This window comes from Aquila chrysaetos, chromosome 10, assembly GCF_900496995.4.
Source record: "Aquila chrysaetos chrysaetos chromosome 10, bAquChr1.4, whole genome shotgun sequence".
Taxonomy (NCBI): domain Eukaryota; kingdom Metazoa; phylum Chordata; class Aves; order Accipitriformes; family Accipitridae; genus Aquila; species Aquila chrysaetos.
The window spans coordinates 6119711-6140965 of record NC_044013.1 but is presented as its reverse complement, the minus strand read 5'-3'; the positions used below and the strand labels follow the sequence as shown (position 1 = coordinate 6140965).

Sequence of the window (21255 nt, the reverse complement as noted above, 5' to 3'; positions counted from 1 at the left end):
AAGTGACCAACGGAATATAGCCTACTGTTACAAGTGAAGGAGGCTCAATCTAAATGGAAGACCCATTCCTATACAGCTTACAGGAACAGCTCCCTCTTTTCTTCTTGCCTCCTTGCTCTCTCTTCTGAATTTTCTGCTGTTTAAGCTCCCTGATGGTAGACAAAAACGTTAAGCAACATAATCACATGATTTACATGATTTATTGCCAAATACACAAGTGGGTTTGTTTACACATATAAATACCGAATTTATGTCAAGATACATAGAAATCCTAGTGTCAGTATCTTCACAGAGCCGTAAGAGCTTTAGAAAACGGACTCATGGTGAGGGAGGGCTGTTGTTCTTGTAGATTTTGCTAAAAATGACCTTTAGAAAACAGGGGACCTGCTGCAGGCAGCGGGAGTTGTACTAAGTTTCAGTGTAATCAGGGCTTAATTTACTGTAATCAAAGCAAGGAAGACTCTGTCCTCCTTAGAAAAGCACTGCTGTTAATCACCTTCCAAAAAGTCAAGTTTAGAAATCAGTATTCAAAAATATTACGAAGGCAAGTGTTCTGACATTACAGTTCTTTATTTGTTTTTGAATCCACATCTATACAGGTATTTACAAGGCATGAAAATGGATAACAGCACAAAATACAATTGAGGTATAAGCTAAGAGCACAGTATGTCATGTTTCAATAAATATAATTCAAAATTTGTAAACTAAGTGACCAGATAGATGCATCTTGTTTACTAAAACCATATAAAATATCTGTTAAATCTCACGTGAGGTAGAGGACAGTTTTGTGTGTCATGTAATGCAACCACAGCAACTCTAAAACAGTAAGACTGTACATCATTGGCAAAGTATTAAAAATTGTTGAATGCACTGATCATTTTTCACAGGATTTTACTATGGTTTCAGAATAGTCATTCAACCTGTTGCCTTGAGCTAACACAGACTCCGTTGTTTTGCAGCTACTTTCTGTAATTTGAGATAATTATACTGGCATGTCAACATCAATAAATATTTTTGAGAGTGAGTACGAAAACGCAGAACAGATTTTGTCAATCACAGAAAGCAACATAATGGCAACACAATATTTTAGACCAACTTTTTATTATTTCCTAGAATTAGTTTAAATACAGTACAGCTGTGCTTTCCTTTAAGTGAGGTATCTATATTCAAAGAAAAAGAATTCAATTGACATTGTTACATTTAATCGATTTTCAAATAGCAAAATTTTATACCATTTGTTTGCTGTGCTTGATGAAGTGCTTAAAACTCATTTTTCAAGCATTTTCCAACTGAACCACTAACCCTGGAAAAAACAATTTTCTAAGTAATGGAGACACGCTACAAAATTGTCGTGCAATTTGTAAGCAGTAACTGCTTTCACAAAAGCTAAAAAATGGATGTCTTTTTGAAATAGAAATATGCAACAAACAGAAACTTCTACAAGCTTTCTGTAATGAAAACTGATGAATACTCACACTACAGATGTAATGAGCAAAAGGAAAATTGAAATTCGCAGCTTTCTGCTGCTTACTATTGACAGCTTAAATAAAATAACTGAAATATTGCAAGCACAGATTAACAGGTAGGCGTAATTATGTCTTTTGTCAACTTCACGTTATAGAAAACTCTGTTGTGTGGATTAATTACATGAATTAAGTGCAGAAAAAATACAAAGTTGTTATCTTTACTGACAATCAAAATATATACTCTACAAACAAGTGAATTCTAGGAAGCTGACCGTGACAGCATTTCAAGGCCAACTTCACGACTAATGCTAGGAAAGTTTTCCAAAAATTTCATAACACATTCTAGCTATCCCCTCCCCCAATATAAAACAAGAATGTATGAATAAAACATTGTGACTTCTAAAATATGGGCCAAGACTTATTTTTTCAGGCCACCAGTAGCTTTATGCTCCCACTCAACTTTTCCTACTTCACTAATTGCATTACGCCTTTACTATATACAAATGATTTTACACCTAAGCTATCAATATATTAAATATAGAATAAAATTAGTTTAAGAATGTGAAACATAACTACATTTATCTAACTACTCAAACTAAACGATATGCTTTACAAAAACTAAAACACAGACTTAGTTAAGTTTGGAGATTTAGTTAAAATCTCTTTCGTCTAGGGATACGTGGCTACACTGCGAACCAGGGTGCTTTCAGACTGCCAAAATTACAAGAGTTTTACTCTCTAAGCTCTTATATTTTCTTGATTAAAGTACACAAAGCATGTGAAAGTTCTCTTTTAAAAAAGCATAGGAGCAAACTAGATATTCACCTTGAATCCTACTTACTTTGTTCCAAAAGGTGCACTGGGCAACTTTGACCTTGGTCTAGGAGTTTAATAATGAAACTTTCAAAATTATGGACAATTTAGTTTAATAATGAAACTTTCAAAATTATGGACAATTTTAGGATTTTTTCCTACTGGCTTCACGTCACAACTATCTGGGAAAATGACTTCCTGCCTGAAAGATCAGCAAGCAATAACTGAAGGCAAAACAAATAACACATAAAATGAGCATGCTATGACTAAAAGTGAGGACCTAATGACAGAATTAGTTTCTACCATTAAGTGTGCACTTAAGTGAGGGCCCTTAAGTGTGCATTCCAAGTTCCTACATTAGGCTGTAAAATAAACCATCTCATATAACTAGCATAAGGTGGTGAAAAAAGTTCAACATATATTTGTTCTAGAACTTATACAGTATTATTTACAACTTACTAAAAAACTATCTTTCAAAGACTGTGAACACACAAAATCTATGGCACATTTATGTATACATTATTACTTAAAATCAGTATAAAATTAAGTCTACGCATACGAAAATTATTTATGTTATGTAAAGAGCCTGAAAGTAATATTTAAGAATTTTAAGAGGATTACAATAATTTAAAATGCATTCTAACTTTAGAGTAACTAAATGGAATATTTACAAAGCTACTTTTAAAGTCATTTTAATAAATGTTCCATTAGCTTTTTCAGCCAGATGTTTTAAAAAGATTAGGCCTTATCTGCAGCTGGAATTATTAAAAACTTCGTATAGCTGCTTGAGTTCTTGCAACAGTGAAAATATTAGTACAAACTATGGCCACCAGCATTTTAATAGTCTTCAGCATAAGCTGGTTGACAGCTGGTTAAGAGATGCTTGAAGTGCTGGTTGAGGCACAGGAACCCGGGCTATACGAGTACTCCACTGCAATTGCCACCGCTGAAGATCAACCGGTGGCAAAAGGGGAAATTTGAGCAGAAGTCACATAACATAGACAAGACCCAAATGGAAACGGAATATACAGTATTCTAATATAATAATCCCATGAGGATTCCATACATTCAACGGCTAAGCTATAAATACTGCGGTCCATTAGTTACTGCAGCTGTATTAACGAGTCTGTATGGCCTTATCTACGCTGACAATCGAACAAGTCTGGTTCAAAACACTGATACTGAAAAGCAACTAGAAACGACACCTTTTGATGCTTTAATAATACCCGGATGAAACTTTCAGTTTCCCAGGACAGTGTTTTCTTACTTGCCCATCTAGCTAATCCAACGCAGGTTCTGTCAATCAAGTGGGACTACTTCAAGCTCCATTCCCTAATAATCACACTTTTACCAACATTCTTGCCTACTCTCCCCATAGCCATGTTTTTGGTGGTTGTTACAATGAAACATTGTGTTTTTAAAGCAAGTGGTGCATACACAACCAGAATCATCTATAGTCAGCACCTTTCCTTCCAAACCATGCTGCAAAGACAGGCTTTTTCCTTTTCGTTTTTTTTTTTAAAGCAAAAATTTGGAGATGGAGTTGAAGAAGGGAAAAATCTAATCTGGGTCTTCTTTTCGGATCACCACTGACAAAGAAAACTGTTTGGTATTTTTTCATCTAACCTGCTTTAATCATGAGTGTAAATATGACACAGTTCATAACAAAATTGTACACAGTTATAAAAGAGACATCCTATGCCTCCATGACATTTAATTTACCAACCCATTTCTCATTCAGTTTAAAGATATGTGCAATTTTATCTTTCTCTGTGATATTCAATCCTGTTATACCACTAAAAGAGAAACAAAAAAGAATTTGAAAGTTTTCAGTTTTACTAGTTCAGGAAAAAAAATAATCAATGTAGGCTTTTACTAGTGGTTTCATCCAAAATGAACTGAATTATTAAGAGAATAATAAACCTAAGTACCTCAAAACCAGAAGCTAAAGCACAGGTTAAAATTATGTAGTGAAATACTAGAACTACTAAATATTCCTAGTCACTGATATAATCAGCTAACATCTGTCAGCTGTATCAAACTTTTTGGAGAGAAGTGCAAAAAAGTGTTTCTTCATCCAACTTCGTAGTCATGCGTTTAATCCACTAGGAACCAGACTTCTGAAGTACTCAAGTAAATGTTATATATACATAAACCAGTAATTCTGTACAATTACGCATTTTCAAATGTTATAGCTTAACAAACATGCTGTATTTCTTAATTCATGGTAACATTACCATGCCATTCAAATACAGAGACTATCAAAATGATTTTCAAAGTGCCGTATCTCAGAATTTTATTTTTTAAGCTATTATCGCAATGTCAGTTAAGGCCTGTTCTACTTAATGAAAGAAAAATCCACAAGCTGGCAAGAAGCTTGAAGTGTGGAGGCTTAGGGTGTTAAAGAAACTAATACATATTTTTTAATAAATATTATTTTTCTTGAAAGCATTAGTATCTGAAAAACCAGTTAAGTCAAGCCTTCTCGGTTTCTAGAAGGAAAAGCTCCACCTTTAAGCCTTTTATTAATGTTTCTTTCATACCTACTATATCGAAGAAAACAAAAGAAAATATGCAAATTTTTAATTTCCAAAGATTCATTGTAATTGTAAATTTTTTAATTTACGAAAAAACCTAATGTTGTCTTCTTCCAGCATGGCAAGCAAATGCTGGCTCTAAAACTCTTTAGATTGATAACGAGTTGCTAAATAGAAAATACTGAAAAGATCAGCTTGACTTCACACAATGAAATTATGGGAAAAATTCACGCTCGTAAATCACTTACAATGATCAATCATCTATCATTGTCACAATTTTGAGTATTACCCTACAGATGAAAAGCTGCCTTTACTTTCCCCTGTTCAAGAACACATAATTCTCACTGAAACCCAAACTATTTTGACGTTGAAGAACTCAGAATTTTTTTAATGTACTTTTATAACTGAATGTGCAATTGAAAGCAAAATAAAGATCACCACATATATTTTAACAGACAATGTTAAAAGGTATAGAGTCCTCAAGACTGCATTAGAAATGGACAGAAACTGGTCACTCTATAAATCAAGAGTTTCGTATTTTTCATTGTTTGAGAAAAACACCAGTACAAATAAATGCAGATTTTCATTGGTTAGGAAAATCTAAAAATGTATACCTATCTATTTATTTATATATATGTATATCTTCATCTGGACTTGTCTGGGAAATAGAAATCCATAGAGAATACTTTTTCTTATCACACAGCAACTGCTCACAATTAATTAAAAACCAAAACACCCTGTTTGAAGGACGCAGTCATACTTCCTTCCTCCAATTTCTATTTTCCTTTTCCATTTTTTGAAGATTTCAAGATCTGTAGCTTCAATTCCTTTATCATCATCTCTAACTTTTCCCTTGCCTCTCGTTCTTGTCTCAGTTCATCTTGAAGCTCTTGTCTATCTGCCTCTGCATGATCCAATCTCTGTCTCAATTCTGCTAGCTGTAAAATAGAGAGGAGAGACAGAGGCAGAGCAAATTTTAGCAAACTTATTTGTAAATGTCTACTATTCATTCCAAGATGCCACTAATGACCACCGTACGCATCAGATAAAAATATTTCTGTTCACCAGTATTTATTAGCTCATCTTCTACAGTTATCAAGAGTTATGCAGTTACCTATCACAACATTAGCAAGTGACATCAATATGCAAAGTTACATAAACATCATACTATACTAAAAAAAATGGGAAAGACTAATTTTTAAATACATATAAATTCTGGTTATATGAGCTGTCACACTACACCACGTGAGTAATATATATAATCTGTTAGGAAGATTGTGATGATGTCTGCATCAGATGTTTCACAAATCCCAGAATAAACAGCACTTTTTCATTTCCCAGGTTCATTTCTCTTACCTGACAAAATATTACTTCTTTATTTCAAAGCCTGATTGCATTTCTAGAACACACAAAACCACCAACACTGTTTTCTGCTACCTTTTAGCATAAATGAAACAGAATTACCAGAAATGAGATTCGGAAAATCTTGAACATAACTGCCTGTGCATTTATGTGTGTGTTCAAATATAAACGTGAGTCCACCCCAATTTTTTGTGAAATATTTTGTGTTTCAAAACAGAAATTAATTAATTTTTTCATCTTTGGAGTACAGTAAAACTCAAACGTGCTAGAGTGTCATCAAAACTTATTTATAGTGAGATCTGGAAATGCCTGATGAATTTTTCAAGTGTGGGAAAGTTACTGTCAAATTGCTTATAGGTATACTACCAGCAGTTGAATCAGGGAGGAGACTGGTAAATAGTTATCATCTCTACCATTGATTTAAGGGGTTCTCTCTACAAAAAGACCTCACTGAATCTAAAAAATTCATCTGCCTTTATAATGATAGGTATCTATCTGATCTAAATCATCACAAAGCATACATCTCAATGAAAATGAGGAAGACAGTTCACGAGAATGAAAGAAGCAGGAGCATACAGGATCACTGGTGTTCGCCAATTGCTATAAAATGTACTGGGCAAAGGAACTGCTGTGCTGATTTTAGAGAAACATCACATTCAGTGGACTTTCACCTCCACCTGTATAACTGGAAATATTTAAATGGTTCTTCATATAACCAGAAATATTTAAGCAGTTCTTAGAGAGCAACAGGCTATTAACGCAAGTGTTCTGACTCCACTACTTTGATTAAGTAAACTGTTGCAGTACGATAATGCCCACTGTGTGCATGTTGCAGCACGTACTACATAAGCATGTCTCTGGTTGAGTTTTGATTTCCAGCTCTAAGGAAAGGTTCCAGTACTGGTTATACTGCCCTGTTGTGATTGACAAGGTAAAGCAACAATTAAAACAGACAATTCAATAAAGAACTGTCTAAAGGTGGAGAAGACACTTAGTGCATCTTCACACAGGCCTAGAAAGAAGAACAGACATTTAAGCAAGTTGCAAATCCCAAATTACTAATTTTGTTTAATGTACAAAGAGGGTTTCTCCCAGTCCACAGTTCTCAGAAAGAAAGGGCAGCCTGGGCAACTGCTTCAAGAAGACATCGGATTAAGGCTTTTTTTAAAGGTTGTATACACAGCTTGGGAAGTTGCCTGTTGCCAGGACCTCTGTTTAACTCGGGTACTTCTGACAGCTGCTTGGAACCTACGGTCCAAAAGCTATCGTAAGATGTGATAAATGGAGAAAAAGGTTCAAATTATATGTTGCAAATAGCTCTACCACGCAGGTAATAACAGACTAAACTTTCATGCAAGGAACATATTTAGTTTTCAAAGTCTAACTTCAAAAGAAACAATCAACCAATCTCCTTGGGGAACAATCTATGGTTTTTACCCACTAAAGAAAGTGAGCTACACAACCCATATAAAACATGCTATACATGATTATCTTCATAAACTAGAACATGTTGTTACTTGCAGTAATAGGGCTTGTACCAGATGTTTAGTAAATCAGGCCTTAGTCAGAGAGGATTATTTCTGGCAGCAAAGGCTAGGAATCTGTGGAGTGGGATGTCATGAAATTAAATTCATGAGAAGGATTTATGATGCTAGTCTCTGCCCTACTCCCCAAAAATACCAAAACCTGTCTCTCAAGTACTGCCTGTTTCTTAGTTTGAGACAGTAAGAACAGGAAATATATACAGCTATGATCAAATGACCACAAAGGTTTACTAAGCCTAAGTTTTAGATTTTGTTTACTTTAGAAAAAAAAAAACCACAAAAAATCACTACACATTTAATCATAACTGCAGCTGATTTTGAAAAGGGGCATTCCAAGGCGCTCTGTGGCATTAGCTATATTTTTCCCATTGGAATGACATGAGTAACTTCCAACATAATGAAGCAATAGTAAAAGTTAAAAGGAAAGCGAAAGAAAAAAAAAATCTCCATAGGTTTTGACGTATGAACCATGGAGGCAGGAATGAGAGGCAAAAATATGATCTTCATTTCCAAGAGAATTCTTGACCAAATGCTTTGACAGAGCACAGAAGGGGGCTCATCAGATAGTGCAGAAGGTTCCACCACCAAGGAATAGGAAGAGCAGCAAGGTACGCTACTAATCTGACAAAAAGGTGGTTGAGAGGTTTGGATTTTATTTTTTTTTAACATAAAAAGGAAGAAAAAGAGGAATACCTTATTTCTGTAACTAAAACGAGAATGTTTTCATTCTCTAACATGGGCAAGCCTATATGCATTAAAAACACCATTTGTTTTAAATGAGGATGTAACAGACCTTATGTTTAAGACTACTATTTCATCAATAACATCATATGTTTCTGTAAGCTGCATTCTACCTCAGTTTCAATCAAGGAACAGGGAAATAAATATTGCTGTTACTATGACCTATTTTGGTATTCGTCTATGGTATCAGAACACATAGAAAAGATGAAACCTTAAGGTGGCTGAGCAATAGCTTCACAATTTCCTGATACACTAAATACAGTTTGGTTTGAAACGAAGTTTCCCTTCTCACCTGTGCTGCATATTCAGCTTCTTTGTCTTTTTCTAAATTGGAGTCACAGCTACACTTTTGCTTCATCACTTGGTCCAGTTTCTTCTCCAAGTCTCTCTGCTCAAAATAAAATTCTTCCATTCTTTGAGCGTGCTCTGTCTGCAAACATTCAAGTTCTTTTTGTAAATTCTGCTGCTCTTCAGTTAGTTCCTTCATAGCTTTAGAGTTGCTTAACATTTCCACTTCCTGTCAAGAAAAATCAGGATCACATACACCTTGGTTCTAAGACCAGAAAAGTAAAAAACTGAATTTAAGTGTGTATCTGGAAACAATGAGGCCAAATAGAGCACATTTCTCTACTGATAACAATAGCCTGATAATGGTATTAATCTACTTATCAATGACAGCCTGGAATTCTGTAGCAAGCATTTCATTTTTTAAGAAATTATTTATACTTCCAAGTACATGAAGCTTGCAGAAACAGATTCACAACTTCCAGCAGTGAACCTCAGAAAGCAGCAGCACTGATTTACTAAAATATACTTTGAAGATGTAAGAAGTGCATCATCAGAAACCAGAATAAAAGTGTTTGATCTCTTTTTCCACTAGCATTTTGTTATTTTTTTTTAAGTCTTAATTTTTTTTTAAACTTCTTTACAAACTTTACCTCCAACAGCAGAACAACTTAAAAGCAGCAGCTCTAGGGCCCTATCTGAGCTCACAGATTTGAGCTTAACGTTAAATAAACTAAACTAAATGAAAATATTACATCTGGTCTATGAATGTAAGAAGGAAAGACAGTATTTACCTTAACTCAGAAAACAGAAATGAGGCAAAATCACAAGTGAACACCAGCTTCTAATGTCATCCATTATTAAAAAAGCCTAATAAAATCCCCCTAAAAACAAGGGCTTATCAAATAGAAAAAGGGAGGTGGTATTCTTTTTTATACAGGGCAGTGATAAGACCACTCCTAGAACACTGATGTCTGCATCTTTAAAATCCTGAAAACTGAGAAATTTTAGAGGACTTAAACTCTATTTGCCAAAATACTTAAAAGTTTGGAGAACATTTTAAAGTGAAAGAAGTAGTTTTCATTTGGATAAAAAAAGAAGGAGCTGCTTGAACACAGTAGTTGCAAACTGAAAAGACACCAATTATTAGTGGACTCCAAGCTAATGAGCATAAGGGATATTAAAAATTTGGTGTCTGGATTCAAGCTGGGGGAAAAACTATCTGTGTGTTTTGGTGTTTCTGAATTAATGTAGCCTGTGACATTGATTCTAGAACCAACAAGCTAACATCAGTTTTCTGATGTCAAAAGTGAAATGCACTCAGATTGGCACTGTACCATTTGAAGCTGCTGTTTCCTTCGCAAAATAGTATTTAGTTTTTCTTGCTGTTTGATGTAGGTTCTCATTACTTCTTCCATGATCCTTCCCTTGTCATCTTCACAACTGATGTCTTTCATGAGAGTGGGGGACAAGGTTCGCACATCATCACCTACTTCAACACGGCTAGAGTCTCTAGTGATTTTGGAAGAAACACGTTCAGTTTTTCCACCTCTTGCAGAACGAGTTGACACAGGTGGATCTACAGAGAAAAGAAGAACACAGCATAATAATCACAGAAAATTAAACTTCCAGAGGTGAAAAAAAATGCAAAGAAAACTGAAGATTATAAAAAGGTCAAAAGAATTTTTGGAAATCTGAAGTGACATCACAAAATACTAGCTTGGTGTTGAGCTTTCCAAAATTATATGGTATAAAAATTGGAAAGACTTCAATGTAATTTTCACTACTCACCTAAACGTTTATGCTGCTCCATGCCAGTTTTCAAGTCAATTTTTTCCTGTTCTTCAAGAGAAAGCTCTGGATAGGAGGCAGCTTTTTTGTGCTTTCCACTACTGAGCTTCTTCTCCAACTGTCCAGGTGAGGATTTAATTACTTCTGAAGCTCTGACTGTTGTTTTTGCAACATCCTTATATTGTGATGCAAGAGATACATTTGGGGCAACCACTTTATCACACATATAAAGGTAGTAACTGGAACAGTAGAACAGTAAAATTAAGAATGAAAGGTAAGGCATAATAAATGATGACTGGTAGAGAGCAGTAAGTTTAATTTAACTTGATTTCAAACTGTAAAAGCTTCAATGAAAAATAAGCACATCCTTTTTAAATTTTTCCTATACAAATGGAAATCCTAACGATCCACTTTATCTTTACTGAGTAGATTATCTAGATAAGGTTTTGAGGCTATCAAACAAGAGGATTTTCCAAACATGGCTGATTAAAAAAAAATCATATAGAAAATCATATGAGGTCTTCATTTAAATACAGAGTGGAATTAGAATGCCACTGCATCCGGACTCCCTAGCATTTTCATAATCCCTATATTAGCAATGGAGGATGGGGGAAGTGATCAGTGTAGCGGGAATGAGCATATCACTTTAAATAGCAAAGGTGTGTACTGACAGCACTGGGGCATGTCTGAGACGAATGCTGGACTTTTCTTCCCACATATATTGAGCAACCCATCTGGATTTTCAGAGCTCCTGGACTCCTGGGAGCATCCTTCTGTACCGTCCTAACCTAGCCACTCAGCTTTTGTCTAGTACAGAAGGAAAAGAGTGCGAAATGTGTTAAGGTCAGTGCCAAGATAACCAGTGTCACGATGCTGCAGTTAACATTGCTGTCTTCAACGCTTTCCTTTCTCCTAGTTCTGAAGGAAGGCACCGATAGAAGCAGCAAACTGAGGGACCATCACAGAGGTTCCACCATTCATGTGTTTGTGTGGGAACTAGTCTGATGGGCATGTGTTGCTTCAATGCGTGCTGCTAGCCAAGAGAGTTTGATCTCACCCATATACGGTAAATGCATAATCACAGGAGGATAAGAGTAAGAGGGACGTCAAGAAAAACTGTTTCCCTCGTTGATGCAGACGACAAACTTTGTACTATGCTAAGGAAATGCAGTTGGTTTCTAAAACCAGGAAACTTATCAACAGACAATTCAGTTGTAGCCATTGTTCCAGTGTGGAAGAAAGGCTTCAAACACCTTTTACAAGCCTTTTTTGAAAGGAAATTAAGTTGCACTCATGGTAAACAGGGCCTATGCAGCTTTCCACATGCATGTATTGCATTATAATATGAAAGATTAAAAATCACCTTCTATCATTCCTACTCTGAAAAGGGAAATTGTAATTACATTTCAATTGTATTGCCTACTGAAGAACACTCACAGATCACAGCTTGAGTCTTGTACCCAAAACCACTCATAAGCAGTTCATTAATATTTACACTAAGGAATGCATAAAAAGTTAGGGCTCAATTATTCCCTCAGAGTTTTCCTAACAGTTCGGGTTGCAAGTACATTTTTTTCAGTTTGAATTATCTTTAAATAGCCAAAAGTATTTAAATACTTGTGCATACAGTGCTTACAGTTCTACACAGGAAATTCAGTTACCTGGGATGGAAAAAGGAGGGTGGCTGAGGATCAGTTTCTGCTTCTTGCTTTATAACTGGATACCACTGCGATAATTCCAGGCTCTGCTGTGAATCTGCCTAAAGAAAAGAAGATAAATTGGCAATTGGAAGATGAGTACATGTTATTCACATTTTCATCAATGCTCCTCAGTGGAATGGCATTTACACCATTAATACATATACACCAGAGAAACTGGGGTACTGGAAAACGGAGTGTCTTTGGCAAAGATGCAGGGTGACGCAAGCCACAGAAGTTTCTTTGATCTCCAATTTCTCATTATGGGCAAAGTAGCAACGAAATTTAATGAAAATCTCTTTACAAACCTATATAAAAGCTCTGCTGAGTTCCCAGAACTCTGCCAGAGGCATGCTAAAAATGTTTTGGAGAAACAGAAAGCAGAAACTAGGATTCACCAAGGGTTGTAGGAGCCTTTTGCAATAAAGTATCCACATCAGAGTAAGCACCTGCCAGATACTTTATTACAAAATAAAACCTGTGAATAAAATGTTCCAGAGATGTGTTCCAGAGACAGAACTTTCTTCAGTTGTCACGAATTTTTATTACAGAAGCGGGCAAAGCTGCTGCAGTAACATGACAACTCCATTCCCTTTGCAGTAACAAACAAAATGAATTCAGGTGCATCAGAATATATAATCTTAAAAAACTTCTGTGCATTTTGTATTTGGATAGCAATTCTTGTTCTGTCTCAAGAAATATTGTTTGAATTACTCTTTAGTCAAAGTTACTGGTGATACTTTGTGCTCCACTGCAAAGTTACTATTAATTTCAAGTGAAAGATGTCTCACCATATATTTAAACAAGACTCACAGCTAAGAAATTGGTTCTTAATTTCATTGTATTAGAATAGCCTTGGGAAGTGGGTTTTTTGGTAAGGTGTGGTTGATTGACCCCAGCCAGCAGTCAAGCACCCACGCAGCCGCTCCCTCACCACTACCCCCAGGGAGATGGGGACAAAAGCAAGAAAGCTCCTGGGTCAAGATAAAGACAGTTTAATAGGTGAAGGAAAGAAAAAAAAACAACAGAAGCAAAGGATATCGCTCACCACCCCCCACGGGCATGCTGATGCTCAGCCAGTCTCCCAACAACGTCCACCTTGGACGCCAAAAGCCCCTTTCTTCTCCTTCTATCCCAGTTTTTATTGCTGAGCATGACATTATAAAGCACAGAGTATCTCTTTGGCCCCTGCCAGTCTCTTGCCCACCCCCAGCCTACTTGCTACAGGGGCCAAGCACAAAACAGAAAGCCTTGATGCTGCCCAAGCGCTGTTCAGCAGCCACCAGAACATTGGTGTGTTACCAACACTGTTTTAGCCACACATCCGAAGCACAGCACCATACGGGCTGCTATGAAGAAAGTGAACGCCATTCCAGCCAGACCCAGTACCTTTGGAAAGTTGCTCAACTGATAAAAAAGCCTATAAAGCTAAAAAAAAAAAAAAAATCCTACCATACCAAAAGCTTCACCTAGCATTCTAACACCTTCACAATTTCTTGTGTACAAGATACATTATCAGAAAAGTTTATATTTACACACCCTGAAATAAACTGTCACAGAACTTCATCTCTGGCAGTCAAGAGAGTACCCAATTACACAGGTGTGGCTTGCACCAAGGTCTGCAGAATCAAATGCCACTTGACCATGAGAGAGACCAAAGCCTATCTACAATATTCTGGTCAAAACTTCCAACCCACTAAATTTGGCTCTAGCAATGAAACTGAAATTTAACTCCACCCCTGCAGTTCCTCAAATGAGTTCCAATGCAGATAGAAAGGAGGGAGGGCACAAGTAAGCTAAGCTCCATAACAGTAAATTCATAATCAAGCCTCCAAATAATAAAGATTTGAATACAGCAAATAATCTCTAGAAAAATGGCTTCATCCTGACATTTGTGAAGTTTTTTCTACTTTGATCATTCTAATAGTTTAAATAATGTACATATATTCTACTTATACTACAGGTAGTATACAGTAATCTGATTTTAACTTCTGAATGACATCTTGTCCATGTTTTAGGACTTACATTTTAACATGTTGTCCAGGTTTTGGCTGGGATAGAGTTAATTGTCTTCCTAGTAGCTGGTATAGTGCTATGTTTTGGATTCAGTATGAGAAGAATGCTGATAACACACTGATGTTTTCAGTTGTTGCTGAGGAGTGTTTATACTAAGTCAAGGATTTTTCAGCTTCTCATGCCCAGCCAGCAGGAAGGCTGGAGGGGCACAAGAAGTTGGGAGGGAACACAGCCAGGGCAGCTGACCCAGACTGGCCAAAGGGGTATTGCATACCCCTTTGAGTCTAGTATATAAACTGGGGGGGAGTGGGGCGGGGGGATGGCTGCTTGGGAATTAACTGGGCATCAGTCGGTGGGTGGTGAACAATTTCATTGAGCATCACTTGTATATTGCAATCCTTTTATTATTATTATTATTGTTTGAGTTGTATTGCAGGAGTTTCTTTTTTTCTGTTTTATTAAACCGTTCTTATCTCAACCCACAAGCTTTACTTTTTTTCTGATTCTCTCCCCCATCCCACTGGGTGGGGGGGAAGTGAGTGAGCAGCTGTGTGGTGCTTAGCTGCTGGCTGGGGTTAAACCACAACACATGTTTATATATTTACATATGAAATTATCTATCAGGTAATCTCTATTTTCAAGTTATTAGGTCAGATTTTTTTCCCAGCTATTTCAAATGGAAACTGAATTTATCGTCTACCCATTAGTGTGTATTTTGCAAACGAATTTCTTAACATTCAAATTTTTACTTAAGAAAGCAAAGGTAACCATAAATAAACATGAAGTCTTTTTCTAACATGATTCTTCCCAATTCATCCAGATTAATAAAATAGAGATAAAGCATCTACTTCAATATATACCTGCACATTTCATTACCTAACAATCTGTTTAGATGCTTTTAAATAATTCTGTAAACACAATATATCCAAGTTGAATTGAATGACTTCTGCCCAAACTGTCTGAAAGGGCTACATCAAAAATGTCATCTTTTTCTTCTAAGCTAGTTGTACAAAGCTGTTCTTTAAGGAGAAAAAAAAAAGATAAGTAGTGGTTTCAGCCTAATCATTAAGCCAGTAGTTTTAGCAGAGATGGGATTTATAAAAATACTCAGAAGAAATATTAACTCTCCACATTGCGAGCTTTTCCCCACACACAGTCACCAACTTAAGGAATTGGTCTGAGAAGCAAGACAAAGTTTCAGTGCAGAGCAATTATCAGAAACTGTCGCAGTTTCAAAGGGAATGAGGATCTGACAGTGCAGAGATGAGCAGGGGCTTAGCGACAGCTGTTCCATGAAGAGCAGGTGGATGTTACACTGCAGTCTAGAACTCAACAGAAAATGAGAAACTCGGTGACAATCAAATATACAGCTTACAGGTTTCTTATTAGCACAAAGAACAGAAAGGAATTAACCTTGAGAGTACATTGTCTGCTCTTAAAATATGGAAAGCAAAAGCGTATTTGCACTGCAAGGTGAATAAACTCACAAGTGAAATGCTAAGGAGAAAGGCAAGGCACAGGATCTAGGATGCTCCAAAGAATATAGGACTTAATTAATAATTTATTATTACTGGATGGACAAAGACCATCCTTTCCATTCTTCCCGGGCCCTCCAAGATAACCTCAAAGATGCATCGGCACTTCTGAGGACTGACTCAGCAAAGATGGTAAGAAGGTGACAGAATAGCAAATGGAACATCCTGCAAATAGATTTCCCTAGGAGTGTAAGAAAAGGCAATATCTACACGTTGTATCTCACACCTCTCTCACACCACAGAAATGAGGGAAAGACTGAAGCAGCCCAAGCTTCGCCAGGACAAGGAAACGCAGGCTGTGCTCCAACACTCCCCCTATAAAACTCTTCTAATCTTGTGTATTTCCAGACAAATATCCATGAGAAAAAAAACAACCCTCCCCCACCATTTTATCTCTGTTGAAGTTTTCACAGTTTCTCTCTCATTCTGATTTCATATGCTGCTTTGTAAGAAAGAACTATACAGGTCTGCAACGGAAGACTCCAGAAAGTTTTTGTATTTCATGTGCACCGGTCCAGTCCAAATTACTGCTACTGCTAATTTAAACTGGTTTTTTAATCTGTACACATGAAACCGAAAGATCTCATGGTCTGAAATCTGCTACTGTGAAAAGGGAAGCAGTATTACAGGTATGAATATGGAAGACTATTTCCACTGATGCATCCACCATACTATAGTTTATGACCTACCCTGGCATTGCAAGGATAAAGACTGCCATGTCTTTATGATATGAAAAGCAAAGTTTCCTTGCTATGAACTTACCTGCATCTTCAACTAATTCAGCACGTGGAAGCACGCCATATTGCAGACTTTCATGAAAATTTTCTACTAAAATCCCTTAGTGTAGGCTGGCACAACTGTAAAAATACCTGTTACTACAGTAAGCCTTTCTGCAATACTAACTTTTCCGAAGTTTATGCTGAAAAGGCGTCAACTTACAGCATACCTTTTCGGGCTCAACCATCTGGACTGCTCTTGCTGCTATTTTGAAATCCACCACAAAACATCCAACAGGCAAAATGGATATATAATCAAAGCAGTAGCTATCAAACAGACATATAAATGCCAAATGCACTGAAAAGAAACATAGAGGTGGGGCAGGAACCATTCAAAAACTGCGTAAGTTTAAATTATACACCCAAAATTGTACATTCTATGAATGAAAACATCTATGATGTTCAGTATTTATCTGATGCTTGTCTTATTATTTAAAGTAGAAGGTCTCTAGGGGAAAAATAAGCTCTGTATTTTGGAACCACAGTGCAGACTTGCAGCAGTATTTTAGGAAAAAATACGACATCTATTATTAACCATTGTCAAGATACCAGCCTACAGCTCATTACTTGGGCTGCTTAAAACCCCCTCTTTTTGGCATATTTCTCTATACAACTAGTTTAAAGAGAAAGCTATTGCTGAACAAGCAGACTTTGGGCTTCTAAACAGCAACTTATCAATGCACCATTACCCTACATGCAAAGTCATGAGATGGGTGGTTAGCAAGCCAGGTCACCATACACCGCACGTGTGTGTGCTGGAGTAAAAATAACAAATGAAGAATTCATTTGTAATACTTGATTTTCAAGCTCCTTTCTGCTTTGCTCAGCTGCTGCAACACACACCGCATCAAACATACTTAAAGGTCAAACGGGAGAATGAAAATTCCCACAAGAGCTCTGAATTTTCCAGAGACTGCATACTTCAGAACAGAACAAGAACCAACAAAGCCAAACCAGCTCAAATGAAGTTACTTACAGCCCAAAGAGGAAAGAAATTACCGCACCTTTTAATGAGAAATGTATTTCCATGGTGAAGCTCTCTCACAAATTTAACTTAGGCTTGATTTGACAAGCATTCCCATTTACAAAAGGCAAGCAATGCGCTTCCAAAACAAGTATTTACGTGTGAGCAGAAAGAGATTTGGGAGTTTTACAAGAGTAGGTGAACTTACTTTGGACCGAGTTCTTTTCTGATTTTTCTCGCTAAATTTCTCCTTCATTTCCTCCAAGAGATGCTTCAGTTCCCGCTCCTCCGACGTTCCTAAGTATTTTTGGTTAATATGCAGGTAGCAGTGCCACTTGGCTGATTCAAATCCCCAGTGGCAGGTCCTCTTGTCTGGGGATCTGTGTGAATGCATCACAAACGTCTGGGGTGAGAACATCCCGTAGCACTCCAGACACTGGATACATGGGTCATCCGGCGCAAGGTAGAACTGAGGTGCAAACAACCCCTGGCACTTGCCCAGGCATTCATGCTCTACTTCAAAGGCACTGCCAGTCTCTTTCAACTGGGCCAAGGTGTTCTTACCAGGGAGAAAACTGTCATTTTGTGGAAAAGTGCGAGGACGTAGTAAAGCATTGCATAGTCTCTGAGCATCAGTCAGCGTTATTAGCCCACAGGACGGAGCATTAAATGGAAGAATTCCCAAAACCTTCAGAATATGAAGCTGGTCGGAAGTGCACCTCGAGCAGTATATATACAGTTCGTCACACACCGTATTGATCTGTTGCAATGAAAAGTCTCGGAGAACTGAATTCAACACTTGAGGCAGGCAAAGTCTTTTTTCTCCTCCGACTTTAAAACAAGAGATAGACTCCCCCTCCAGTATAGTCTGGGTGAGTTCCGTGGAGCTGTCCGGTGGAATGAGCAGCGGACCAGAAAGTATTTGCGGCGATGGAAGAGGCAAGAAGACAGTGGGCGACATGCTTTCCTGGGAATAACGAGCTGAAAAAGCTGCCGGTCCACCCAGTGAACTCTGGCTGCTCAGGTGGAACTGTGCCAACGTGTGTTTCAAACCTGGATTTAAATTCAAAGGCTCAGATAGCGGCGTACTGTTTGGCTTGGCGGTTTCCCCATCAGCCTCCACAGGAGTTTCATCATATTCGTCCAAGTTTTCCTTCTTTATTGTTGGCAATTTATTTATTACAACTCGTACTTTGCTATTTACATGCATTTCTGTCATTGCTTTTTTTAATGGAGGACTCCCATCCTCTTGGATCCCACTCCTTTTTTGGTCTGAAACTAGACCCAGAGGGAAGTTTATGTGGGGGCTTTCCATTGCTAAACACCAGAACTTCAATTAAGTCAGTCTTGAATGTGCATTTTCCTGCTTGCTCATACAAAAAACAATTTCAAGTGATCTTGATTACCTCAGGTACACCAAGTTTTGCACTCCTTTCAGTAAAATGTTACTTCTTCAGCCTCCAACAGTAAAAACTGTAACCCATTTTGCATGTAATGCCATGAGATTAATAATGGAGAGGTTAACTATAAAAGCAAAATTTATGTATTTGTTCAGTTTTCTAATCTAAAAACCCCACTGCATATGCATACAAAAGGCTTTTCTTCATACCCTACCCACTATTTTACGCAGTAGTCTTGTACAGAAATTTAGTAAAAAATGATGCGTTGATGCGAGAGTGTCCATCCTTGATCATTTTCTTCCTTTAAAAAATATACCGTCTTTTCAAATAAGTGTCTATTTAAGTATTAAAATAGAAAAACAGTCTCCGTTTGAAGAACACTGATCTTAACGCAACTGATCCAAAACGTAGTTTAAGTTGCACGAAAATTTTATTCGGCACTTTCAGTTCTTGGAGATCAAGCAGAATCTTAAGGGCTCGCTTTATTGTGCTGCCAACTTCATGATTTCACCACCACCACGAGAGTTACTATGGCAGTTCACAAATAAATCCCCAAACTAAAGGCTGATCCAGATCGCCGGCAAAACCTAAACGTCCCTAGAGAGTCACCTTTCGCACAGATGTCACTGGTGCGTGTCAGAATTTTCCCACCCCAAGTTATTAGTAATAGAGGTAAGGTCCAGGCCATCGGCTAAATTCATGTCTCGGGCTAACACAGAGTTCTGTCAGTCTTTCCAGATAACCTGCGAAAAGAGGAAGAGGTCAGTCGCAAGCAACCCCAAAAGGCGAGCTCGCTACGTTTGATACGTTTCCCAATTAATTACCGAACACCAGCCCGCAGAGAGCTTTCCTTTAAAACCGTAAGCCCCATTACAAGCCCTGGCAGATGGGCGAAGCTGGCAGCAGCAGACAACTCCCGAAGCGCCGCATCCACCGCCCCGGCGAGCGGCGGGCAGGCTGGCGGGGGGGGAGGCGGTGCGGGGAGGGAGGGAGGCCGGCACCGGAGCGGCTCTCCCACAAGGACGGGGTCGCCGGAGAGACGAGGGCCGCCCTCCCTCCCCTCCGCCCGGGGAACCGGCCCCTCGCCCCGCCGCCCCTTCCCGGAAGGGGCCCGGGACGCCGCAACCCGCCGCTCACCACCCTCCTTCCCTCACCGTGACTCACCTCAGCCCCGCCGGCACCGCTCCGGGCACGGCTCACCCCGCCGCCGCCGGGCTCGCCCCTCCGCCCTGCCCGGCTCCCCCGGGGGCGCAGCCCGCCGCACCCGCGCCTCTCCGCTCCCTCACCGTCCCCCTCTCCCCGCCGCCCCCGCCCTCCGTACCCCCCTTCCCCCAGCCCCCCGCCGCCGCCGCTCCCTCCCCCCGGGGACGGCGCGCCCCCCCCCCCCCCCGGCTCAGCCCCATCCCCCCCCCTCAGGCGCTCCCGCCCCTCCCCCACCGCGGGGCCGCCCGCGCTCCCTCCCCCACAAGCCCCCCCCCCCCCCCCGCCGGTAACTCCCTCCCTCCCCTCCGCTCCTCACCCGCCGCGGCGGGGGCTCCGGCAGCCCGGGGAGCGGAACAGACGCCGCGCACGCACCGCCCACCCGTGACCTCACTGCGGAGACGGCGGCGGCGGCGGAGACAGCCGCGGAGACGACGGACGACGACGACGGACGACGACGACGACGGCGGCGGCGCGCGGGCACGAACCCGCCGGCGGCGCGCGTCGCCCCCTCCCGCCGCCGCCGCCGCCGCCGCAGCCCCGCCCACTGTCTGGGGCAGCGGCGGGAGTCGGCCGCCCCTCCCCCCCGCCCTCCCCCGTCGCCTCAGCGCCGGGAAACACACAGATACACACACACACACGCACCCCGCCGCCGACAGGAAAAGGGGGAGAAAAACAATAAAATAAAATTAAAATAAAATAAAGGTGTTATTTCTGCCCGTCCTCCAGCCGCCTGCCCTCAGTCCACCCGGGTCAGACCCGGCCCCGGGCCGCCCTGTCGCCGTCCCCGTGGTTAGAGACCGAGAGGGCGTGCGGCGCCGGGAGCGGCGGCCCCGCAGCGGCGGGGAGCGACCGGGCGGCGCCGCTGCTGGGGCCGGCGAGGCGCTGAGGGCCGGGGGGGGGGGAAGGCAGCCATGGCAGAAAGGGAGAAGGAGCCAAGCGGGAGCGCAGGCAGCAGCCAGGGCGGGAGAGGACGGAGCAGGCCCCGACTGTGACAGGGAGCTGTCAGGCGTAACCCTCCCCTGAGGCGCGGCGGCCAGCAGCGACTGTCCCTCAGTGAGGGTCCCTCAGTGACCCCCCCTCAGCGAGGAGACCTCAGCGACTGTCCCTCAGCAAGGAGACAGATCT

At 39.9% G+C, this 21255-nt stretch overlaps 1 protein-coding gene across 4 annotated transcripts; it reads right to left on the bottom strand.

Annotated features, from left to right (window-relative positions):
* Positions 1–551: 551 nt before the first annotated feature.
* SKIL (SKI like proto-oncogene) lies at positions 552–20702 on the bottom strand. 4 transcript variants are annotated; one of them, XR_003925428.2, is made up of 8 exons: positions 20447–20699; positions 17736–19670; positions 12201–12298; positions 10540–10778; positions 10086–10327; positions 8756–8980; positions 2405–5754; positions 552–2366 (listed from the first exon to the last, which is right to left on the bottom strand). XR_003925428.2 is itself a non-coding variant. In XM_030028474.2 (7 exons), exons 2-7 carry the CDS (start codon positions 18840–18842, stop codon positions 5593–5595), a joined length of 2067 nt encoding a protein of 688 aa, XP_029884334.1. In that variant the 5' UTR covers positions 18843–19670; positions 20447–20702; the 3' UTR covers positions 552–5592. The 4 variants fall into 4 exon arrangements, 3 of the variants coding, with proteins under 3 accessions (XP_029884334.1, XP_029884332.1, XP_029884331.1); XM_030028474.2 differs by having other exon boundaries at positions 552–5754; positions 10546–10778; positions 20447–20702; XM_030028472.2 differs by having other exon boundaries at positions 552–5754.
* Between the last annotated feature and the right edge of the window lie 553 nt (positions 20703–21255).